The sequence below is a fragment of the Mesoplodon densirostris genome, chromosome 1 (assembly GCF_025265405.1).
Source record: "Mesoplodon densirostris isolate mMesDen1 chromosome 1, mMesDen1 primary haplotype, whole genome shotgun sequence".
NCBI classification, from domain to species: domain Eukaryota; kingdom Metazoa; phylum Chordata; class Mammalia; order Artiodactyla; family Ziphiidae; genus Mesoplodon; species Mesoplodon densirostris.
In genome coordinates this window covers 222,037,427-222,060,291 of record NC_082661.1, presented here as the reverse complement: position 1 = coordinate 222,060,291, position 22,865 = coordinate 222,037,427, and the positions used below count along the sequence as shown (strand labels likewise).

General features: G+C 35.9%; 1 protein-coding gene across 1 annotated transcript in view; it reads left to right on the top strand.

Moving 5' to 3' along the window:
* PPP3CA (protein phosphatase 3 catalytic subunit alpha) overlaps positions 1-22,865 on the top strand; it is a 303,762-nt gene that overhangs the window by 215,207 nt on the left and 65,690 nt on the right. Inside the window, exons 3-5 of the mRNA XM_060115458.1 lie at positions 10,576-10,700; positions 19,081-19,192; positions 20,247-20,392. Coding sequence (XP_059971441.1) covers positions 10,576-10,700; positions 19,081-19,192; positions 20,247-20,392 — 383 coding nt within the window. The remainder of the gene's footprint in view (positions 1-10,575; positions 10,701-19,080; positions 19,193-20,246; positions 20,393-22,865) is intronic.

Genomic DNA, 22,865 nt, shown 5'->3' with positions numbered 1-22,865 from the left:
TCTTAACTGAGTTTTCCAGAAATCTAAGAAGAGTAGTTTTTTTGAAAATCCATTTGGTGAAATACCTTACATTTCTTCTATTTACCGTGTCACTTTCAGCTTTTAAAACATTGCTACCATTACACAGCCAAGGAACAGAGTGGTCTTGTAAATGAGCTCTGCTACAAAAGAAAATGAGGCTAACTGGAAACTCGTCATGGTGCTGTTACTGGCTGAAAGATGGGTAATATCACTAAAGCCATTTGGAGATATTTCCACTCTTAAAAAATGGAAATTGTGGAACATGAGGCCTAGTCTATTTGATTTCAGCCTTAACAGCTTTCAACATATGATAGCATATATTTGGATAAAAAGTGGAAGAAAATAGAACGACTTTTTGTATGTTTTATTTATGGCTACATTGACTACAGGTACTGCAATCATCTGTCTAAATCTGGCAAAGATGTTTCTTAGGTAGACAACCTCTGAAATAGTGGCCACATCTGCCATTTCACTTTGTGTTAGTGCATTCTGTGTGCCACAGTGTGCTGAGCCTTTTTATCCCCCTTATATTATTTCACTTAATTTTTAAAAACTTATTTTAAAAAGGTTTATTATGAAGCCCCTTATAGATGAGCCATCTGAGGCCTCCTACACAGATTAAGTTTTTTGTCCTAGTTACACAAGTGGAGATTTATAGGGCAAGATAGTCAAAGCCTAAAGAATTGCAGTAAAAAAGAATAGAGTGTGACTGTGTAAGGAGGAGATTGGGAAAAGCATATTAGAAGAGCCCATGCTTTCTTGAGATGGTAAATCTGATTCAGGGAGAATTAATGAGAAAATGATTAACTAAAAAGCCACAGCTTACTGATTAAGGTCAGTTAGGAGGAATACACACACAAAGCAAAAACTCACAAACAGCAGTTATGAAACTGAGCAGTTTAGCTTCATAGACTGTGTTCTCACCCATTACACGCTACTGCCTCTCACCCAGGAAGAAATAACATGTCCAGGAAAAATCCAGAATTGAAAGTATACTGTGGCCACAGTTTCCAGACAATTAAAAAAACAAAACAAAACATAAAAACACCCCTCCAGAAATACCAGTTTGGAAGACCTAAGGTGGGAATGCTAAGGCATAGATCTATAACCCCTAGGTCTGATTACCATAGTGAGAGCCCATTTTTTAGGGTCCTGGAGGGAGTTCATAGGATCTGAAACCTGGCATCAGTATTTCAAAAAGTGAAGGGAACAATCTCTCGTTTATTAATAAATATATATAAGTACATAAGATATCAAGTTTATTTATATTTGGCTGAAATTATATCGTCTCATAGTTCATCCAGTACTCTTCATTGTCTGGTGATGACAATCAAGGGTTTAGTGACCTACATAATGTAAGTAAATCCACATATCAAATAACTGATAGTTCCCAGGACTGATCAAACTTGGACATATGAACATAATGATGACCAAATTTAAATAATACTATAAGTATTGTACATATTTACTTATTGTTATTATTTACCACTGTCACTGCCATGACTGTGACTTAAAATAATTCCATAATGTTATTATGCATCTTTAACAGTTAGGCATTTTGTTAAAATCTGGATTGGTGCTGAAATGGAAAAGTAGTGATAATAGATGGAACAAATACATTCTTATTCAATAGATTAAGTTCTTCCAGTAAACAAATAAGAAAAATCTCGATAGTGAGAAAACTCATCTTTAAGAAATAAATATGTGTTTCAATCATTGATTTTTCTGCTGATTGGGATAAACAGTGGATTTACCATGGTGCTGTGTATGCTTGGTCCTTCTATAAAACAGTTTAAAAATGCAGACTCAGGGCTTCCCTGGTGGCGCAGTGGTTAAGAGTCCGCCTGCCGATGCAGGGGACAGGGGTTTGTGCCCCAGTCTGGGAAGATCCTACATGCTGCGGAGTGGCTGGGCCCATGAGCCATGGCCGCTGAGCCTGCGCGTCCGGAGCCTGTGCTCCGCAATGGGAGAGGCCACAACAGTGAGAGGCCCGCGTACTGAAAAAAAAAAAAAAAAAAAAAAATGCAGAATCTTCTAGTTTCTTTCCATGTAATTATAGTTATAAACTGAGATTTAGGGGATTCATGAAGTATTCATATTTAGTACTGGATTGTTGTGATTTTATTATCTATTGCAATCTACAGTATATCCCGTTCTCTTTTTTCAGTTGTCCTGTTACATGTCTCATTAATGCTGGCTAACAGTTTATCTTTGTAAAAAAGCATCATAAATATAAAGAAAATGTGTGAAATTATTGCTGTTAATCTACACTGGTGCTGTTATTGTTTTGTATTTAATTTCATTACTGACATTTCAAGGATTTTAAAAGAAAAATATAGTTTTTAGGAAATTTTAATTAGAGACTTTTCATTATTGTTTTATACTATCAAGCCCTGGTTAAGAATTCATATTTTGTGTTTTATAAAGTATCTAATACATATTTAACATTTGAAAAATAATATTCATTATGGGGTAAAGATTAATTATTTTGCAGTGTACCTCTTTGATGAATTAGACCCCTGTTATTTTTTTCTTGGTTAGTTTATTTTACAGTTGATGAAGATCTCTAGATGTATAGCTAATGCTGTAATGAAACTCACTTTTATCTCAGTAATTGCCTGATTTCAGAAGTTTACACATTCTGCTAATGAATCACACATATTCGGGCTGGCTGGTTTGTACTTGAACTTATCATCCACTAAAGTTACATAAGCCTGGATGGTCTGCAGGGGGAAACAGACACGTACTTGTGGTACCCACTGTGTTTAACATCTAACAAAACCTCTAAATGCAAGATCGTTCTCTGCAAAATTGCAGATTTTGGAAAAGAAAAAGGTGTAGCAGATAGAGGATTCAAAAACCCAACCAGTAAATTAATAGGTTAATCTCCTCATGCTGAGAATTAGACATAATATTAGTTCCTTAACATTAGAACTTTTATTGTCTTGGAAAAATGTGTCTTATGGAAAAAATATTGGGTTGAAGTAAATGAAGTTGAAAGGAGAGTGGAATTCTAATGGTGAAAATTGCTCAGCAATTCAGTAATGTCTTCTCTAAAAGAAAAATTACAACCTGTTAGTTTCATGTGAACTGGAAAAACGTGTAGAGGTAGTTATTCTACTTCATGCACATCTTCCACAAGCCAGTATTTTGGAGGAACTAAAAGATCTTTATAGAAAAATAAACAGTGAGTCAAGAATTAAAAGCACTTGACTTCTAAATCATAATACTGATGCAATTTTGAAATGCCAGTCCATGAAAAATCTATTTTCACCTGCAATGTATTATTTGACTGATTTGTTGTTGTTGTTTTCTGTAAGCATTCTTTAAACTGGAATTCTATGACATTATAAAAATTTTGCTTAGTGTCAGTACGAAGTTGACCCAATGATTTTCTTTGGATTTCCTTTAATATAGGCAAGTAAACAAGGCCAAATGCATAAGTCTGAGCTTTAGTTCAAAGCTATTCTAAGTAGTTTTATATGAAAGTATGTATTTTTATCTTACGTTTCTTTATATGTCTTCCACTCTGGATGGCAGCTGTAGCAGAGTTCTTTTCAAGCTATCAATTGTGTAGCAATTATACTGGGACTTCATCCTAATATGTTCAGTGCATTCTACTGTTTACATTTTCTGATGTAGCGATTTAGTTGCCAATGTGGATTTAGAAAACAATGGAATTCTTTGAAAAAATAATTAAATGATAATATGAGTATACTTATTTGCAGAATCACTAAGTTGATTTAGACATGCATACTTGATTACACATATAACATACGCAGGGTTGTTGTTTTGAGCACCTTTTCAACAGAGTCAGCAGTACTTCTGTTAGTCTGGAGATGCAAGGCCTAGTAGGCTTGGTCCTGGTTGTGGTTATCTTTCTAACTTGTCCTCCATCCTTGAGATTATTTTCTCAAGGGTCTGTTTGTCCTCAATACGCTGGCCATTATCTTCTCTCCTGAGCAGTGTGCCAGTTCTAGGGACTCTTAGACTCGCCCTGTGACTGATTCGTTGTCTAGTTTGTAGATCCCAAGAGCTTTCTCAGCTAACTACAAAGAGCCCCTTGTTCCTGCCCCAGCTATTTATTGCGTTTCTCTCTAGCAGGACTTAGCTGTAATCTACAGTGAGTAAAGTCTTGACCTTGTTTAATGACTCCCTAACTGCTGCACTGACCACTCATCTCCAAATAATTCCTCCTTTGTGGTAGGTGGCTTTACACACACACACACACACACACACACACACACACACACACACACACATTTAAATTAATGTTTATATTTATATATACTTTAACCTCCTAAGTCTGTGATTTCAAAGTTTAATAACTAGCTCTCTAGCAATGATATGAGAAATAAAAGCTATTTCCTTCCCTAAAAAACAAAGACAAAGGCTTTCTGTATGTTTTCTAGTTCCCCCTTTAAAATTCTGTACTCCTCTTCAGAAGACTTAGATCAAAAGTTACTGAGACCATGCTTGTGTGAGAATCATTTCCAGTAAACTTTTATTTACTGTGGGTTAAGAGTTACTGGGGGAGGGAATCAATATTAAAAGGCAATTACTCAAAAGTAATTGTTTGCTTAGGTATTACTTAGTAGTTGGTTATTTAGGCATAATTTATGTATTTCTGATAGTAGACGAGAATGAAGAAATAAATGTGTAAGCATTGCAGGATGTTGATCCCTCTTGCATCATTTGGTTGTACTGAAGATGTTAGAACAGCCAGATTCAAAACCACTTAGTCACCTGACTTAGAGAAGGGGCCAAGAAGAAGATAATGACAACCTTACCACCTTCTCAGCAAATAGATTCAACTGCTCAGTGTACCTGGTAGTTCTTACTTGTCCAGTATAAAAACAAGTGGAGGACTGCATCAGTTTGCTGATGGATGAGAGTAGCAGTGGTCCAGAGAAAAACCCGTATGCTTTCTTTCATTATCTTTGATGTGTTAATTTCATTAAATGCCATAACTATACATCTGTGATGGAAATATATACAATTCTGGTAATAATCTATTGAAGATATATATATTTTTGAATGTTCAGCCAGATGGATGGATATTTCATAGAGACTAGGAGTGCTTTGACTACCTGTACTGTGTTGCTATGTTTTTGGTGCTTTTTCAGTATCGTAGGTCTCTTAGAGCTAGCCCCAGTTGAGTTCCTGCCTGCCAGCAGTGTTTCGTTGGAAATGAGAAGCAAATAATGGGAAGCTAGGGGAATATGGGAAGCAGGAGTATTTGGTGAAGAATGAGCTTGCCTTGAAGGTAGAATAGAACTTGTCAAAGCCTGGTTGTGCTAGAAGTGCTGTTAAAGCCAATGACATGGAAGATGAAAGGACCTAGCCTCGTGGGGAATTAGAGGCTGTGAGCAGCCAAGCAGATGGTTTGCCTCATTAGCTGACATTTGTTGTACTTTACTTCTCTTTGGACACCAGTGTGTTAGGTACCCAAGAGAACAGAAGGTGCGGGCCATGGCATTACAAAGAAGGAAGGTTACCTGGCTATACTTTTCACTTACCATCACATGGAAGTACCCTTCCCTCTATGTGATGCCCTGGCCCTACCCTCCCTCCTCTTGGGTACCTAAGTATGGATACCTCAGTATGGAGATCACTTTCTTCCTGATGTTGGATATTAAAATAGCAAATGTTCCCAAATATTAGGACTTTGGGATAAATCCTTTATCAGAAAGCTGCAATGCACAGGGCCTGAGCAACAGCCACATTCAAATGCACAAGTAAATTTGCTCTTTGTCATCACCTTTGTTAGATTCATTCCTCTATCCTAGACTCTATCAAACAATCACTTCAATATTATCCTTTCACATAATAGGAAATCCCGATCTCACACCAACCTGAATTAGCATCGAACAAAGTTGCCTTTCCAGTGTGTATCTCCCCCACATGTGAACCCTGTGAGGGGAACCGCACAAGCATGCAGAATAAGGGCTGAGTGTGCCGAGACCGAGGGTCAAAAGCCGAGGTCTGTTTCTTCTTACTCTCTAGATGAGAGTCGTCGAAGAGCTTGTTATAAATCTGCATCTCTGGAGATTCTGATTCAGGACCCAGAAATCTGTAGTTTCAAAAGTTCCCCAAGTGTTACTGATGTAGAACCAGGTAAAGAAACCACCCTAAACTGTGTGGAGTTCCCACATTCTCCCCCAGTCTTGCCGCACACTAATTCAAAAGCTGTGACTTAAGGGCTTAAAACAGGCGCCATCTCAGACCCGTCGAAAACCTACAGCTTCCACCAAAGCAAACTCCAACTGTTGTCCAACTCTGTCAATCCCAAGGGCCCCTCAAAACCTTGACTTCTTTGTTAATGGATTTCCAAATCCAGCACAGCACAGGCCCAGTGGAAGAATCCTAGGGTAGCACGTTTCTCGTGTACCTTTTGGGTGGGAGGCGCTATTCTCCACCTGATCAGTGAACCAAACTGACGGCTTCACGCAGGTTATAGTCCTCGCGTAGGTTATATTCCAATGGGAAGAATCAGGGAGGAAACAGGCATGCAAATTAATCAGCTAGATCATTCCTGAGAGTAATAAGTAGGATGAAGAAAGTAAAACAAGTTAATGGAAAGAAAAATGATTTTAGAGAGAGGTAGCTCCTTTATAGAAAGACCTCCTTAACACTACTGACATGTAGCTGAGACCTATTGGATGAAAAGGAGTCAACCTGTGAAAATACAAGAAAGAAACATGGCTTATTTGAGACAGAGAAGACTGGCATATATTGAACAAGAAGGGCAATAGGATGGTGACTAGATAGATAGATAGGTAGATGATTTTTTTAAAAAGTTAAATAGCTTTAACTTAAACTGACCTGGGAAATCCTTAAATCTCTTTAAAAAAAATCTCAAATTTTCGGGTGTATTTTATTTGAGCTACTGTTTTCTTTCATTGGGCTTTGCATATTTTTTATGATTGTATGTGCAAGTTGCTTTCCTTTGCTGGACATTGTCATAAGAGGTCCTTACTGTGAAAGTATGATTTGAATTGTGTGGCTGGGCTAAAGTAAAGTCAGTGCTGATGTGCCATCATACAAGTAACTGAATTTCAGGGTATTTTGTTCTCCATGCCAACTTTACAGCAGTTGCTCTCTGCTGTTTTATATCGTCAAGCCAAGACCCAATAATTGTGCTGATCTTATAAATCATTGAGATTCTCTCTTATCACAAAGTTACTGTAGGCCAGAAAGAGGAGCTTACTTTTCAGTTTTTATAAAATTGCATTCACAGTAATGTACTTCTGTAGTCCAACAAAAGTTATCCGTAATGTTTGCATTGTCTAGAGCCCATTTATTTATAATATTGTGTAGTTCTGGTTGCCAGATTATGCTACAGTTGTATCAGTTGCTAAAACCACTTAACTCCAGACCTGTGGTCCACAGCCTGAATTAATGTCTTGATATTTATCATTGACATGGAGGTATAAAAAATAATGATCCTTGAATTTTCAGCCATGACCAGGAATTGAAGTGGAGGAATCAAAAATGAAAGAGAGGATAAGAGGGGAGGGAATGGTGAAGAAGATGCTTCCGAATGCCTTTCACTCCTCCTTCCCCAACCCCAAGCACCAGAATCCCATTCCTTCTGGTACCTTGATATTTTAGATACAACTATTCTGAAATGCCACTTTGATATAACATTTATCAAGTTCATATCAGGTCCCAGGAACTCTCCTAATCCCATTACATGATTAATACCTTTAATTCTCTCAATAGCCCAGTAGGGTAAGGTACCAATACCATCCCATTTTATAGATGAATACATTGAGGCTCAGAGAAGTTGAGTAACTTACCCAGAAGCACTCAGGTAGTAAATAGGATTGGAGCCTGAGTGTCTGGCTTCAAAGTCTAGGTCGTTAAATGCTGTACCACACTGCCTCTAATAGCCTTAATACTACACCCATTTTGACTAGGGGACCTTTTAATAATAGCCTAAAAATATGATTATTAGACTTGCTACTATAATACAAATTCCAAATAATGTTTGAATCCTCCATCCTACCCCATCACCTGGCTTCATGTTTTCCCTGAGCCTTACCCCATAATTGACCCTCTGATAGGATCCTATCCCTCTGATAGGATTCAGGATAGAGAGAGGGACAGTGGCAAGGAAGTGTCCTGGTCACAGGTGTTCACATTTGACAGGGCTGCATCAGTTCAGCTGAAACAAAGCGCCCTGCTTCATACTTTCTTTCCCTGAAGTTCCTTCCTTCAATTTCTGAACTTAATGGAGGGCATGTAAAGAAAGGCTTGGTTCCCAGCCAATCTTTTTTGTTTTTAATTTCTGGTTTGAAACATAACATGACAGGTGTAAAAATGCCTGCCATTTGAGAGAAACCTGTGATAAGTAAGCCATACCAACTGTAATTTCAAGGGATAAATCAGTGGAAGATGAATTATCTTATTACTTATTAACTAATAAGTTTATCCTTGCCTTCTTAAAAATTTAGTAATACAAGATATGCTAATTCAGTTTTCTAAATGGATTTATTATTATTAGTCCATTTAAGTTTTAAGAATTGTTTTATTATCTACTTATTTTTAATTGTATTATTATTATTATTAACATCAGTTTTCACAGCTCTAAATGCAGCATGGAAGTCTCCCCAAAGTGGGTACTGGCACCTGTACCCCGGCAGTGTTTGAACCATGACACTTGTTGCTCTTTATTTCTTTCCCTTTGGTTAAAATACAGTATATGACATGTCTCTCACAAACCAAATTCCTCATTAGGCCAGGATAAGGACCCGTTTGCAAAATACTCAACTGTAAGAATAAAAACGATTATTTATAAACAATTTTCTAGTATGATATTATTTCAGAAGTGGAAGAATATGTTTCTGGTATTTGTACTGTGTATCTCTTGCTCATGAGAGGGAAGAAGCTATGGGATTGGAATTTGCAGAAAGAATGCCTTAGCAGTTATAGCTCCTTGTAATTTACATCTGTTTGATAGGTTCTAAGATTTTCGAGTGCAGGTATTTTAAAATAGAGTCCACCTGTACCTGTTTCAGGCTTATAGAACTCTGGGTCCTTACTAGCTGTTCCTTGATGGTAAGAATGAGGATTTATATGACATTTTTATTCACCCACTGTTTTATAATTTTTTCGTCAATGAACTCCTTTGACTCATTTTTCTTTCTATCGGCTTTCATCAGATAAAGGAATGAGGTTTAAAACATTTCAGCTTGCTTGTGATTACAGCATAGAATGTGTTAATATAGCATCCTTTGGCCTCTTGATTTCCTATTCACTGATAACATTCATTCTATGAACCTCTTAGCATTAAAGAAACAGCCACATCGCGTTAATCATTCAAGCATAAAATTGTCTTAAGGTAGTAAATATATACACATGTATAAACCATATAAATGTCAAAGATATTATAACATGATGCTTGACAGCAAAAGCTTTGAATTAGACAAATCTGAATTGAAACTCGGTATCAATTTTTTTTTTCAGTTCAGTTCAGTTGTATCATTCTTTTTTTTTTTTTTGCGGTACGCGGGCCTCTCACTGTTGTGGCCTCTCCCGTTGCGGAGCACAGGCTCCAGACGCACAGGCTCAGCGGCCATGGCTCACGGGCCTAGCCGCTCCGCGGCATGTGGGATCTTCCCGGACCCGGGCACGAACCTGTGTCCCCTGCATCGGCAGGCAGACTCTCAACCACTGCGCCACCAGGGAAGCCCGTATCATTCATTTTTAACAGTGATCTCGCCTAGCCACATAACCATAATGGAGATAATATTTATTTTTTTAGGGCTTTGAAAGTAGTAAGTGAAATAGTAAGTACTGAATAAGGGGTTTTAAAAAGAGAGACTACATAGCTTTTTTAAGAATTTTGGTTTAAAAGAGAAGGTGAGAAAGTTAAGAAAGTCAATTCCCAGTCATTATTTATACAGTTTTACAGGATTTTTTTCATTTCACAATTAAAAAAAAAATTTGACATCTGATACCAGCGTACATCTTACAAAAATGCTCTTTTATAATATAAATTTAAATTAAATTGGAGTTTTTTTCTTTCTCAGTGGTACATAAAATAATGGTGTGTTTTATAATTGATGGCATTTTAGAGTCAATGAAATACATTTTTTATAACGGGTATCAACATTTCCTTTTCTTCAGGAGTCAATAACATGTAGTAGATACATATTTAGACTTCAGTATATAGATTATGTCAAATTTCTGAACCTCTCTTTGACTAATCTGCAAAGGAAATCCTATCCCATGACTATAAACTGTGTAGAAATCTCTTAGCACAGTGTTTGGTGCAGAATTGTTAAATGTACAACAATAATAGCCATTATTGTTATTATTATCTTTATTTTTCCAGTTAATCTGTGAATTGGTAGAACTGGATGCAAAAGCCAGGTCTGCCACCAATTAAGTTTGGAATTTCTGTCTCACTTTCCTGTTTTGCAAAAGAACGTTTTGGCTAAGATGACCTCTAAATTCCTTGTGGTTGTAAAATTTTGTAATTTTATCGTCTAATTCAAAGTCTTAACAAAATGTAACCATCAGATGAATTTCCTTTGTTTCTTTCAGTTTGCGGGGACATCCATGGACAATTCTTTGACTTGATGAAGCTCTTTGAAGTGGGCGGATCTCCTGCCAACACTCGCTACCTCTTCTTAGGGGACTATGTAGACAGAGGATACTTCAGTATCGAAGTAAGTCTGCATCATTTCTTCTTAGCTGCTCAGTAATGGATCAACAATATCATAGCAAAATAAAGTGGTATATGTATTGCCTTAAGTAAATCCCTAGTCTTTACCAATGAACTTTAATACACATAAATGTGTGGGATATTCCATATCCTATTTTCCGTTGATTCTCATATGCTTTTTATTGCATAGAAATGCCAAGGAAATGGTTCATAGTAAGATCTTGCCTTTCGTACTTTTTATAGGTTTGCAACTTTGCAAAACTTGCATGATATTTGACATTAGATAATTCTATCTCCTGTTGAAACAATGAATCAAATTTGATTAAATAAGCAGGAATGTGTTTGCCTGGTTATGTCTTATAATTATGAGACAATAAGTTATTTTTGTAAATTGATAGTCAAGTGCATGTGTGTGTGTCTGCATTTGTGTGTATGAGTCTGTGTGAGTACACTGACAGCCGCTATATTTTGTCTTTTTTGGCACCTGTCATCTAACTAGGGTAATTTGTCAAAATCATTAGTTAAAACAAAACAGATAACCTTTGAGTAGAGGTTCTTCCTCAGCATCCCAACTGCATCTGCTTCAGGTAAGTAGAAGTTACGTTCAAAATAAAGACAAGGCTCTTGTTTCATTCACATGTTTTCTCTTTCTGGTGCTTCACATGGTGTTTCATACATAGAAATGATTCATTAAATATTTATTAAAAGAAATAGTTTGAAATAAGAATAAGTTTTAAAGAATCAGAGCTCATGCTGTAGTAGCTGACATTATATGTGCTCTTGGAAATAATGCGTTAAAAAGGAAAACAGTTATCTTAATTAAAGAGAGAAATCAAATTTACTGAAGTCTCACACCAATGTCATACATTCATAACAATCATTTATTAAAGAGATTCTAGGTTTTTAAATTTTCATCATAATACTTTATTTATTATAGGAATATTTAATGTTGAAAAACATGTCACTCCTAAATGGCTTTTGTTTTTAAACTATTATACTAACTTTTTTTTGGGGGGGGTTATTCAATTCACCTCCCATCATTGACTATGCATATATGTGTATATATATATATAGCCCACCAATATATTAATCACATTTAAGGATCTTATTTAAAGATCACATATTTCTTAATCATTCATGGTGGTAAGGGAGGGAGGGGTAGTGTTGGTGTTTAAGTCCAAAAAGAGGAGTACATTTAGGTATTTCTTCCATGTATATGCACTGTAATTAGGAGAATTTAAAGAAATATACATCCTTGCTCTCTAGAAACCTAAATCTATGTAGGAAAGTATAACTGTAAAAAGCTTTATAGAATAAGAAGCCTTGAACAGATGGTTCCAGGATTCAATTATTATTTGAACTGATTATTAAAATCTTGGGATAAAAAAGGTACAGAAAATAATTACCATTGGAATATAGATGTTTGGGAGAATATCGAGGGCATATATGGCTGGGGTTAGAAACAAAAAACAAGATTTAACCAGGAGGGAAACTCAAGTGAGAAAAGTACAGAGGAAGAAATTAGGAAACCTCATAAACCTCATCCATGGGCTAACTTGACCAACATGGCAGAGAAGTGTGACTGAGTACAAATTTTGTAAGACCTTTGTATCACATTAGGGCTAGTATCTGCCAAGAGTGAAGGGGAAAAAAAAAATAATGGTGGTTTGAACAGGATAGAAGTTTATTTCTCTCTCTAGTAAAAGCTCATAGATGGGTGGACCATGGCTGGTGTGACCCCACCTGTTGCCAGGGCCCAGGGTCTCTGCCTTATTGATCTGATGTGCGTGGCCTCGTTACAAAGTCAACCTCATGACCCAAGACTGCTCATATTCCCACATTACATGCAGCTAGAAGGAAAAGAAGGAAGCAAAGGGTATGTCCTCTCATTTAAGGATGTTTCCCGTAAGTGGCACTGTTACTTCCCGTGGGCCAGAATTGGTTTACCTTGCGTATGTGATTTTCATGTGTAGCCAGATTTGAGAAAGACTGCTATAAACAGAAAGCAGTAATGGGAGATAAAGAGCTTCTGCTACTTCCCTTAAATTAGGGTCATGTGGAAACTAAGAAAATATTTTTAAAAATTGTTTTAGTAACTCTTAAATTTATCTTATTCATTTAATATTTATATGCTCCTATGGAAGGTTCTGAGGATAAATGAAATCGGTGTTCTACTTTTCTTGAAGCCCACCTTCTAAGCAAAGAATGGCCAAGACTCTCCTGTTGGGAGTGATTATATTTTCTTAATCTTACCAGTCTATTTACCTTTGATTTTTTTACGAGAAGGGTTCACGCTTCTGAATCTCTGGCCTCAAACCTTTTGAAACTTCCCAAACTCTCTCTAATTAGAGCTTTTTAGAACTGTTTCCTTAAAGAAGTTGCGAAGCAGTAATCACTGGTTCCTCCGTAGATTTTTATTTTAGTCTACAATTAATCTAGATTTTTGAACTATGAAAGTTGTGGTAGTTTATGTAATATGTACCTTATGCAATTCAAACAAAGAATCAAAGTCTGAAACCAAATGTTGGTGAAATATCGACTGTATGTATCATAGGACATTTAAAAGTTCTGAGATGCATATATCAGAGTCCCCATCTTCAAAAACAGCTCTTTAATTCAACTCTAGAAGTCTGGGAGTATAGCCCCGGGGACTTACCACATACACACAGAAATGACAAAAGTGTGATGGCCTCAGAAGTAAAAATGATCCATTTTGATTAGACTGTGACCTTTGAGGGGTTTGAGAATGGCTCAGTGATATCAGCCTATTTAAAATAGAACTGATATTTATATAAAATATACTTACTGAAGATACTGTGAGGCTTCGTATTGTGGATTAAGGAAGCTGACATTGTTTGCAAGCTGGAAATGGTATTGTTTGCTTAGTATAAATGATCTCATTTATTCCTCACAGCTCTTCAAGGAACATGTAAATGTCTTTCTTTTCAGCATGCAGAAACCAAGGCTCAGAGAGAGTCACACACATAGTAAATGGCAGTGCCGGGATGCAAAGTCTGTGCTCTTTCCACTACAGCCCATGCCTTGGCCATATACTCACTAAAAGAACCACAAAAAATGCACACGTCAGTGATGCAGGCACTGATACACACTCTTTGTATATAATATATATATATATTATATTACACATTATATAATATGTAATATAATATATATAATAACTCTTTGTATATAATATAATCTGAAGGGCAAAGCATTAAATATAAAATGTTCTCTTTGAGCATCCTGTTGGTTTAAGATAAATTCTAAAATGAGAGCTCAGTTTTCCAACGTGTACTATCCTAACAGGCTTCCTGATTCATCTCAATAATTCAGAGTTCCACTGCAGGTCTCCTCCTTTGGCTATTCTCTGGGCCAAGAGGAGCAGTTAAGTTTAATTTTTATGAAATCAGCTTTGAAGAGTAGGTTCAGATTTCATGTAGTCTCAGCTGGGTAGTATTTTCAGGCACTGGGTAGTGTGCTCTGGGCAGTACATGAAGTTCATTTTATACACCCCCTCCCCGCCTTTCCCCCCATCTTCTTTTGCCAAGATTAGAAATCGTTCCCCACAAAGTTAGCCCACATGAAACAACCAACCTTTTGAGTAGTGGTGAAAGAGATAATTTTGCCTGGGATAATGATTTGCCTCACACCAAATACCATCCCCTTTCTCATGATGGCATTATGCTACCTAATTTCTTTGATCAAGACTATGTGTATATATATATTGATAGTTTCGTGTCTGAGTGTGTTTCTCTGAGAATGCAGGGAAAAACTCAGAATTGCAAACAGAGGCACACACCACTGTTTCTTTCTTCTATTCACTTCCTCGGGCTCCCTTTCTAGCCATTCTGCCCTGCAAGACCTTGCCTTGAGATTAGAGAGCTGTGCCCCTGCACCAACGACTAGATCTCAGCCCAGGCCTCAAACACCTTTAAGCAGGAAGAGTAGTTGTGTTTATTCGCTGTAAGCTCATAGACTAGAACGAACCACAGCACGTCAGGCAATGTTCCATGCTTCTGCATGAGAATAACAAGCAAAGGGTACAGCAAGCAATGTTAGGTGACAGAGTGTTGCCACAGACATGAGGAAGAAATTGTCTGGCCGTCTCCCTGCAGCCAGTCGTCCTTAGAGTGCATTGCTAGTCCCACTGCTGCTTCTCTGTGTGCTTGTCAGACCAGGCAAATGATGTCTTAAAGGAGCAGCATTTGACATTTTTTCAGGAGTTTGGATCTTTTCCCAGCCAGTGCATATCCCTCACTTTACCGTCCTGTGACTGAGAGACAGCCCTTTTTTTTTTTTTTTTTTTCTTTTTGCGGTATGTGGGCCTCTCACTGTTGTGGCCTCTCCCGTTGCGGAGCACAGGCTCCGGATGCGCAGGCCCAGCGGCCATGGCTCACGGGCTCAGCCGCTCCGCGGCATATGGGATCCTCCCAGACCGGGGCACGAACCCGTATCCCCTGAATCGGCAGGCGGACTCTTAACCACTGCGCCACCAGGGAGGCCCCGAGACAGCCCTTTTGATTAGAATGTTTCACAGCATGTATAGTTATTTTAGGGAGCTGCTTGATATGTATCTGAAGCTGTATGTTTGTGTGTTTTACTTCTTGCTTCCTCTTTTACATCCTTCTTTACTCCCCTGTACAGGTTTTTAAGAATACACATCATTAAGAGGCACAAATTACAAAGTAAAGACCTGCACTGCGATTATCAATGAGCCAATTAAACTAATGAAGAAAAGTATATCCTTAGTGCTGCTTCATTGGGGAAGCTAAATAAGAGAAAACTATGTCTGCGATAAAAAATTAACAAAAAGATACAGGAGGCTTTCATATTGACTAAACCAAACTAGTTTTAGATTGTAAATATCTGTTTATTTAGAGGATGACTGGAAAGATAGTCGAGGTCCAGTTGAACGTGATTAGTGCAATTAATTTACATCTCACCCTGCAAAAAAAGCCAATGGAACTTGCCTCTCTATTTCTACTTTAACCAATTAATCCAGGGAACATTTTATTCACATTAGCCATCTGATACCCCCTGGACAAAAATAACCAATTATTTAACTGATTTTTCTTTCATTGTTCATTAAATGGGATAATTTTTTTACGCGAGACTTTTCTTTTTTAAAAGAATAGCAGGTTATAATTTTGTTCAAGATCTTTAGCTCTCCAGCATGTTAGAACTTTAGATGGCAAAATAGTTACCAGCAGCACAGTGTTGTGCTTGGCAGTGCTCTCCCACCAGATGTTGAGGGTGAAGCTCGCGGGGCTCCACTCTCCAGTCCACCCTTGCCCTGTCATTTACCATTGCCACTTCTTCCATATTGGCTGCATTTGTGGTTTTATTCAGTGTTTGGGAAGATATTTTATTCTTGCCACAGGGGAGAGGGAAGTAAAATGTGGAAAGTGGATTCTTATTTTTAGGGTATTCTGAGCCAAGAATTTGGAAATTGAGTTTTCTTTTCTCTAGTCTTGTCTTTACTTTTCTTTCCTCCTCCCTCCCTTCCTTTTTCTCTGTCATCTCTCTCTCTCTCTTTCTCTCTTTCTTCCTCTCTCTCCCCCAATCTCTCTCTACTTCCCCCTCCTTTCTGACCGCCTTCCTTCTCATTTACAGGAAAGAGGCTCACGTTTCCTGAACTCCTGCTACATGCAGGGTGCTTTACATCCATTACATAATAAGGGACATGAAATGTGTACTGAATCATTTAAAAGGTAAATAGGTATGATAAGGATACCACAGGACCTTTGAGGTTTCAGTTATGAAAGAGCTATAGTAATCAGGACTAGAGGTGATAAAGCCATGTGCTAATGTCAAGACAGGATCTTTAACAGATGGCATAAAAAGAAAATACGGGCCCTAGAATGTGATTCCTCTAGTAGTAGTATTTGAGTGGGGTTAAAAAATTGCATTTTAGATTTTTGTTGGAGAGATTATAGCTTTGCTTTAAAATAAATTGTTACAGGCAAAACTAATCTAAAGAGTTCGGAACTGTGGTAACATTTTCCAGAGGGCATTGATTTGGGAGGGGGCACAAGGGAGCCATCTGGGTGCTGAAATGTAACTGAATCTGGGCAGCGGTTTCATGGGAATATACATATGCAAAAATTCATTGACCTGTACCTTTAAGATAGATATATTTCACTGGATATAAGTTATATATTAGTGAAAACAAGAAACAAAGAAAACCTTTTTAAAAAGTAACTACAGAGTAGCCAAAACACGTATTATCTCCCCCAATGTATGCATTTAATACAGCACTTTCAACAAGTAAATATAATTTTTAAAAGACTTCACATACCCATCCCATTCCTATTCCAAGTCAAACATCCAATGTTAACAACCTATTTGGAAAAATATTTTTTATATAATTTATAATTTAATTTATATTTTAAATTTATAATTTTAAATTATTTATAATATATAAACAAAACATACATATGATAAAATCTTATAAATTTTAAATTGAGAATAGTTCTCTCATTGACATTAATAACAGTGTATAAATATCATCTCTGAAATGTGAGACAAGCTTGATAATACACACTCCTTTTACTAGAACATTGTAAGTGCACCTCTAAACCTGATGCATAGCAATCAGAGACTCATTGAGCCACGTACACATATCAACAGATCATAATCCTTCAATACAGGCCAGTTGGTCAACTTCTCAGAAATAGTACTGTCATCTTTCACATGAACTTTAGGTAATAACTATAAGCAGAAAATGGTAATTATAAAATTAACTAATATAACATATATATGTAAAATTTGATATCAGCTAATTATTTTTTGTTTATTCAATCATAATTACAGTGAAGGGCAGTATCTTGCTTGAACAACTCAGTAATACATATTTTTTCTGATAATTAGTATTTTCTTCAAAACTTGGACTATATATTCAAACATTTATTTCCACTCATTTAATAAATTATCACATGAGCTGACAGAGATGATTATTGCTCACAGGTAGCACCACAAATGAATTGCCAGTAGCTTTTCCCTGTGGAGATTATCCGGCATACCTACTATATGTTGGAAAACGCATTATTAAAATGTAAATATTGTTTCAGTTTTGGTTTTAGATTTCAGTAACCAGAATCAGACTTTTGTCTCAATATTTTTCTGGTTCTCTAACGTCTTAACTTTCAGAATAAAGTTCATGAGGATAAAAAAGCATACTTGTTTTCAGTGTGCTCTTCTCTTCCCTGTGGATTTTTAATGAATGCTATTTGAGTATAATGAAATTGATGTTAATACTTGAGTATCCCAGTTATCTTAATTCACACTCCAGGAAGACTGTGTTAGTGTTGCTTGATGAATTTATACTTGGCCCTCATTTTTATGCAAACTATAATACCCAAGTAATTAATTTGAGAGTTTTAAGGTATATGAAACGTTTCCCCTAGCTATCAGCAGCATGTGTAGTGAGATTCCCTGGCCTTCAGTTTATTTACAATTATGTATAAAACAAAAAGCTCAAGGCTTTAAATACCAAAGGCACTGAAATAAGAGACAAGATAATGGGAGAGAAGAGTAGTGAAGGAGAGAGCATAATGGAAAATAGATACAGGGACTTTCCTGCTGGCGCAGTGGTTAAGAATCCGCCTGCCAATACAGGGGATACGGGTTCGAGCCATGGTCCGGAAAGATCCCACATGCCGCGGAGCAACTAAGCCCGTGTGTCACAACTACTGAGCCCACGCACCTAGAGCCTGTGCTCCGCAACAAGAGAAGCCACCGCAATAAGAAGCATGTGCACCACAACGAAGAGTAGCCCCCATTTGCCGCAACTAGAGAAAGCCCATGCAGCAATGAAGACCCAAAGCAGCCAAAAATAAAAAAATATAAAAAAATAAATAAATTAAAAAAAAAAAAAGAAAATAGTTACAATCCAAGTCAGCCTGAGCTTGTCAGTGTTTGCTTCCAAATTTTGTGGTGCCTTTCCTTTCTAATTCTCCCATTTCTTTTACCTAATTTTTACAAAATAATTACCTTTATAAAGAGAAGTGACTTTATTTTATTTATTAATTGTCTATCACATTTCTTCTCATACTTTGACACAAGTATTTTTAGTATCTTTTTATTTTTAGTATATTTTCATTCGGGCTTTTCCCAATAAACTCTATGCAGTCCATTGTTTTAGTGTGGTGTCTAGATCTCCAGTGCAATGTTTATACTTTAGTATAGATGAACCTTGGCTCTGTACCAAAGTAATGTTTTCTGTTTGATTTTCAATATCTTCCATAAAAAAGACTTAGCCTTTTGGGGACTTTTGGTCACAGTAGTGCATTTGGTTCATGTCTTCCTGATATGTCAGCCAAGGTATGTGTAAGTATAATGGAAAATATTTATTTTTATATTATTCTTTTTTTTTTTTTCCTCAGTGTGTGCTGTATTTGTGGGCTTTGAAAATTCTTTACCCCAAAACACTGTTTTTACTTCGTGGAAATCATGAATGTAGACATCTAACAGAGTATTTCACATTTAAACAAGAATGTAAGTATACTTCAGGCTTCTTCGTTTAACATCGTATGTGCTAAATAGTGATTTTAGTCCATACAAAGAACGTATTACAATATGATCCCTTGCTTAAAAGTCAAAATTCAAAAACTGATACTATATTATGTCATTCCATATTACTTTCTGAGCATGGTCAATTAAGAGAATTCAGAATTTCTTTTTAAATTATATTTTTTTATAAAGTGATATAAAAATTCAAATTAATATTTGATGTGATTTAGCCTAAGTAACAAGTGATGAAATTATTTTTTTTAATAGCCAGAATACTGCTGTTGAGGATAATCTTACTCTTTAATCTCAAATCACTCAGTAAAAACAAATGGAGGGCAGATTCAACATTGAGCCTCTCTTTCTGGACCCAGTAGATTTACCAGCCTTGAGTGGATTTTACAAAATTAAAGACGACTTCTTCCTTTAGAAATAAATACTAAGAGTGAGGAGTACTTCATATAAATTTCATTTTCCTCTTCTCTTAATTTTCTTCATTGTCCTTGGAAGTTTCAATTTCTCTTTGTCATTTAGTCCTATTTCAATGGAGCATAGAGACTTATCTCAAAACATTAGATATAAGTCAATAAAGGAAAAGTAATGTGCTGTGATTTAGAAACAGCTTTGGAAACTTTCTTGCAATCTGCTTTTCTATAAGAACATTCAGGAGAATCAGCCAGTTTTGTGCCCTCTTCTGTTGGTCTCCTAGTTGCTGTGTTTTTTTTTTTTTTTTTTTTAATACACATCTGCAGATAACTAGCAGGATATATGTATACAAAAGTTCTCACCTCTGTTACACAAAAAGTAACTAAAAACTGCCAAATATGGAAGAACAACAAAAATAAAAAATAGTAGATATAAAGATTAATATATAACTTTAAAAAAGTCTTCTTTAATCACATTTGGAACTTTGCATGTGTAGTTATATGCTAATATGATTCCAGCAAGAAAACTTTTTTTTTTTTAAACCCTATTTTTATGAACCAAATCCTACCTGTGAAATCATAAGAGTAAGTAGTTGGTTTTTAATCATATATTAAAGGTAAAATAAAGTATTCAGAACACGTATATGATGCCTGCATGGATGCCTTTGACTGCCTGCCCCTGGCTGCCCTGATGAACCAACAGTTCCTATGTGTACATGGCGGTTTGTCTCCAGAGATTAACACCTTAGATGATATCAGAAAAGTAAGTTCTGTTATTTTCCAAGTCTACCATTTGGTGTCTTTCAGTAATAAATGCAAGGCATTAATTTCCCTGCCTTTATCACTAACTTGAAACTTCTGAATTAAAATGATTTAAAGTGGTCATGAATCTCTTTTTTTTTTATCTAGAAAGAAACATATATTTATACTTGGAAGAGTTTTCATCTCGAAAACCTCAAGGTTCATTTTACCATGTGATGTGTCATTAGAAATACTAAATATTTGATCACTAAAATATATATATATATATACACACACACACACACACACACACATATATACATATATGCCTTTTCATTTCCCCTTGGCTTGTTTCAAACAATGTGTTGTATATTCGTGGTATATTACAGTTAAAAGATGTTGCTTTCCTCTTGGGAAAATATCACAACTTGACCTTTAAAATGTGTCCATATTAGCTTTTTTTTTTAAATCTAACAATTTTCACAGCTTAAAATTTTAAAGTAACAACCTAACAAAGGCTATGATGCTATTTTATTGATTGTACTGAGAGACAAGGTGAAAAACAGTTGATTTTTTTAAAGAGGTATTTTTCTACTTAATTTAATATTAGATCTTACTGTTGTTTTGGCCAGCAAAAAGATGAGTTAGATTGAATGTGGGAATATCTCTTTCATGAGAAAATGTACTATAGGATAGTTTTATGTAGTGGAAGAGGCAGTCTTTTATTTCTTTGATTATGCTCAATATTCTTTTAAAATTTCATTGGTTTTTAAAGAAAAACTACATTTAAGTAAGTAAAACAGTCAAATCCTATCTGAATACTCTCTCATTAAGGTCCAAGTCTTCAAATGTAAAAATAATATTGTATTTACTTTCCTGTTAGAAAGGAAATTCATGGGTTTTATTTTTAAAATTAAACAAAAATACATTAAATAAACCTTTGTTTCCTGCTCTGTGTGTTTGTGTCCTTTTTTATAAGACACCATTACACATCTGCTTCTGGTGTTCTGTAGCACACAGAGGATTAATATTTGCTCTGTATTTCAAGTTCTGTAGAGACAGGACACTGAAGTGTAGTCACGGAGTTCAAGTATAGAGTGGTTCACTTTCTGCATGAATGTAACCACTTTATTCTTCTAGAGTCTGATGGACTCCTGAAATCAGTAACTAAACTTCTTATCATAAATTATGTAGATTTTTAAAATACGCTCTGCTATCCCTAGAACTTTGTTTCTGGCATGTTTCAGATATTATGTTCAATTTTCGTATTTGTCAATACACTTTGGACTGAGCCATAAAGTGATTTTTATGTTTGCGTTTGCCATATGTCAGAGTTTCCACCACACTTACTTTAATTAACTTCAGAGTTGTTTATTTTCACAGTAGATGGTATTAATTTCAGAATGCATTTTATAACTTTTCCAGAATAAATTCTATATTCTGGTGGCCTTACCAGAGCTCTAGCTGGGAATTCACATTAATCAGGAAGTCTCCCCCCTCTACTGTTCTATCCCGAATAATCAGTTCTTGCTTCTCAGAAAGAAATTCTGTATTTTTATGGACAAGCATTATTTTTCTTGTATGAATTGTTCCAAAAGCATAAATTATTTAAATTATCTTAAGTCTAAGTTTGCAATGAATATTTTATGTATAGTATAATGGTTGAAATATAGAGAGTCTTGTCTTATTGAAGTTTTTCATTGGGTGTTGAAAAAGTGAAATATTGCTTCGTTCTTTTTAGATATTAGTAAAAAATGGTGTGTAGCAAGACCATTATTTACATCGCCTTTTATGTCTCAGAAAAAGAGAGAATTTGATAGGCTGTCAGCCTTATATATTCACCTGTCCCTATGGGGTTTTTTTAAATATTAAAGTATTGAAAATGAAGAATATTGGTTCTTAATGAGTTTTCAAAGCTGTTTTATGCTTTTTTTCAAGAGACTCCATAATATCTGCTAACTTCACCCAAGATCCTTTGATTGTAGTCAAATCAGGATAAACTATAAGACGGTGACAGTGTTATAGAATTGTTGGTGAAGTGTCATTTCCAGTTATTGTATTGCTCATAGCTTCTAAATGTACCATTTTAAATTGAAATATGACTTTGCTAAACATTTATAGCTGGAAACTTGGAAAATGGATTTCATATGAGGACTTAAGGTAAAACTATAAAGCTTAGAACTGTGAGCTGAAGAATGACCAGCTAAATTGGAGTTCATTCTACTGCTTATTGTTAAGATTGGTTTGTACCCAGTAAAATGACTCCAATCATCTTGGACTTTAATTAGAAACTTAGATATCCCCTAATGAGTGAATATCCAAAATGTCATATAGCAAGTAACTACTCTTAAAATGAAAGCCGTCTGTTCTCAAAATTATATTGTTGAATATAAACACCGTAAATTGTTCCCCATCCTGATTTCTAAATCACAGTTTGATGGGGGCAGTAATAGAAATTTCCCCAAAGATAAAAAATAAAAGCTTCTCCTCAAGAA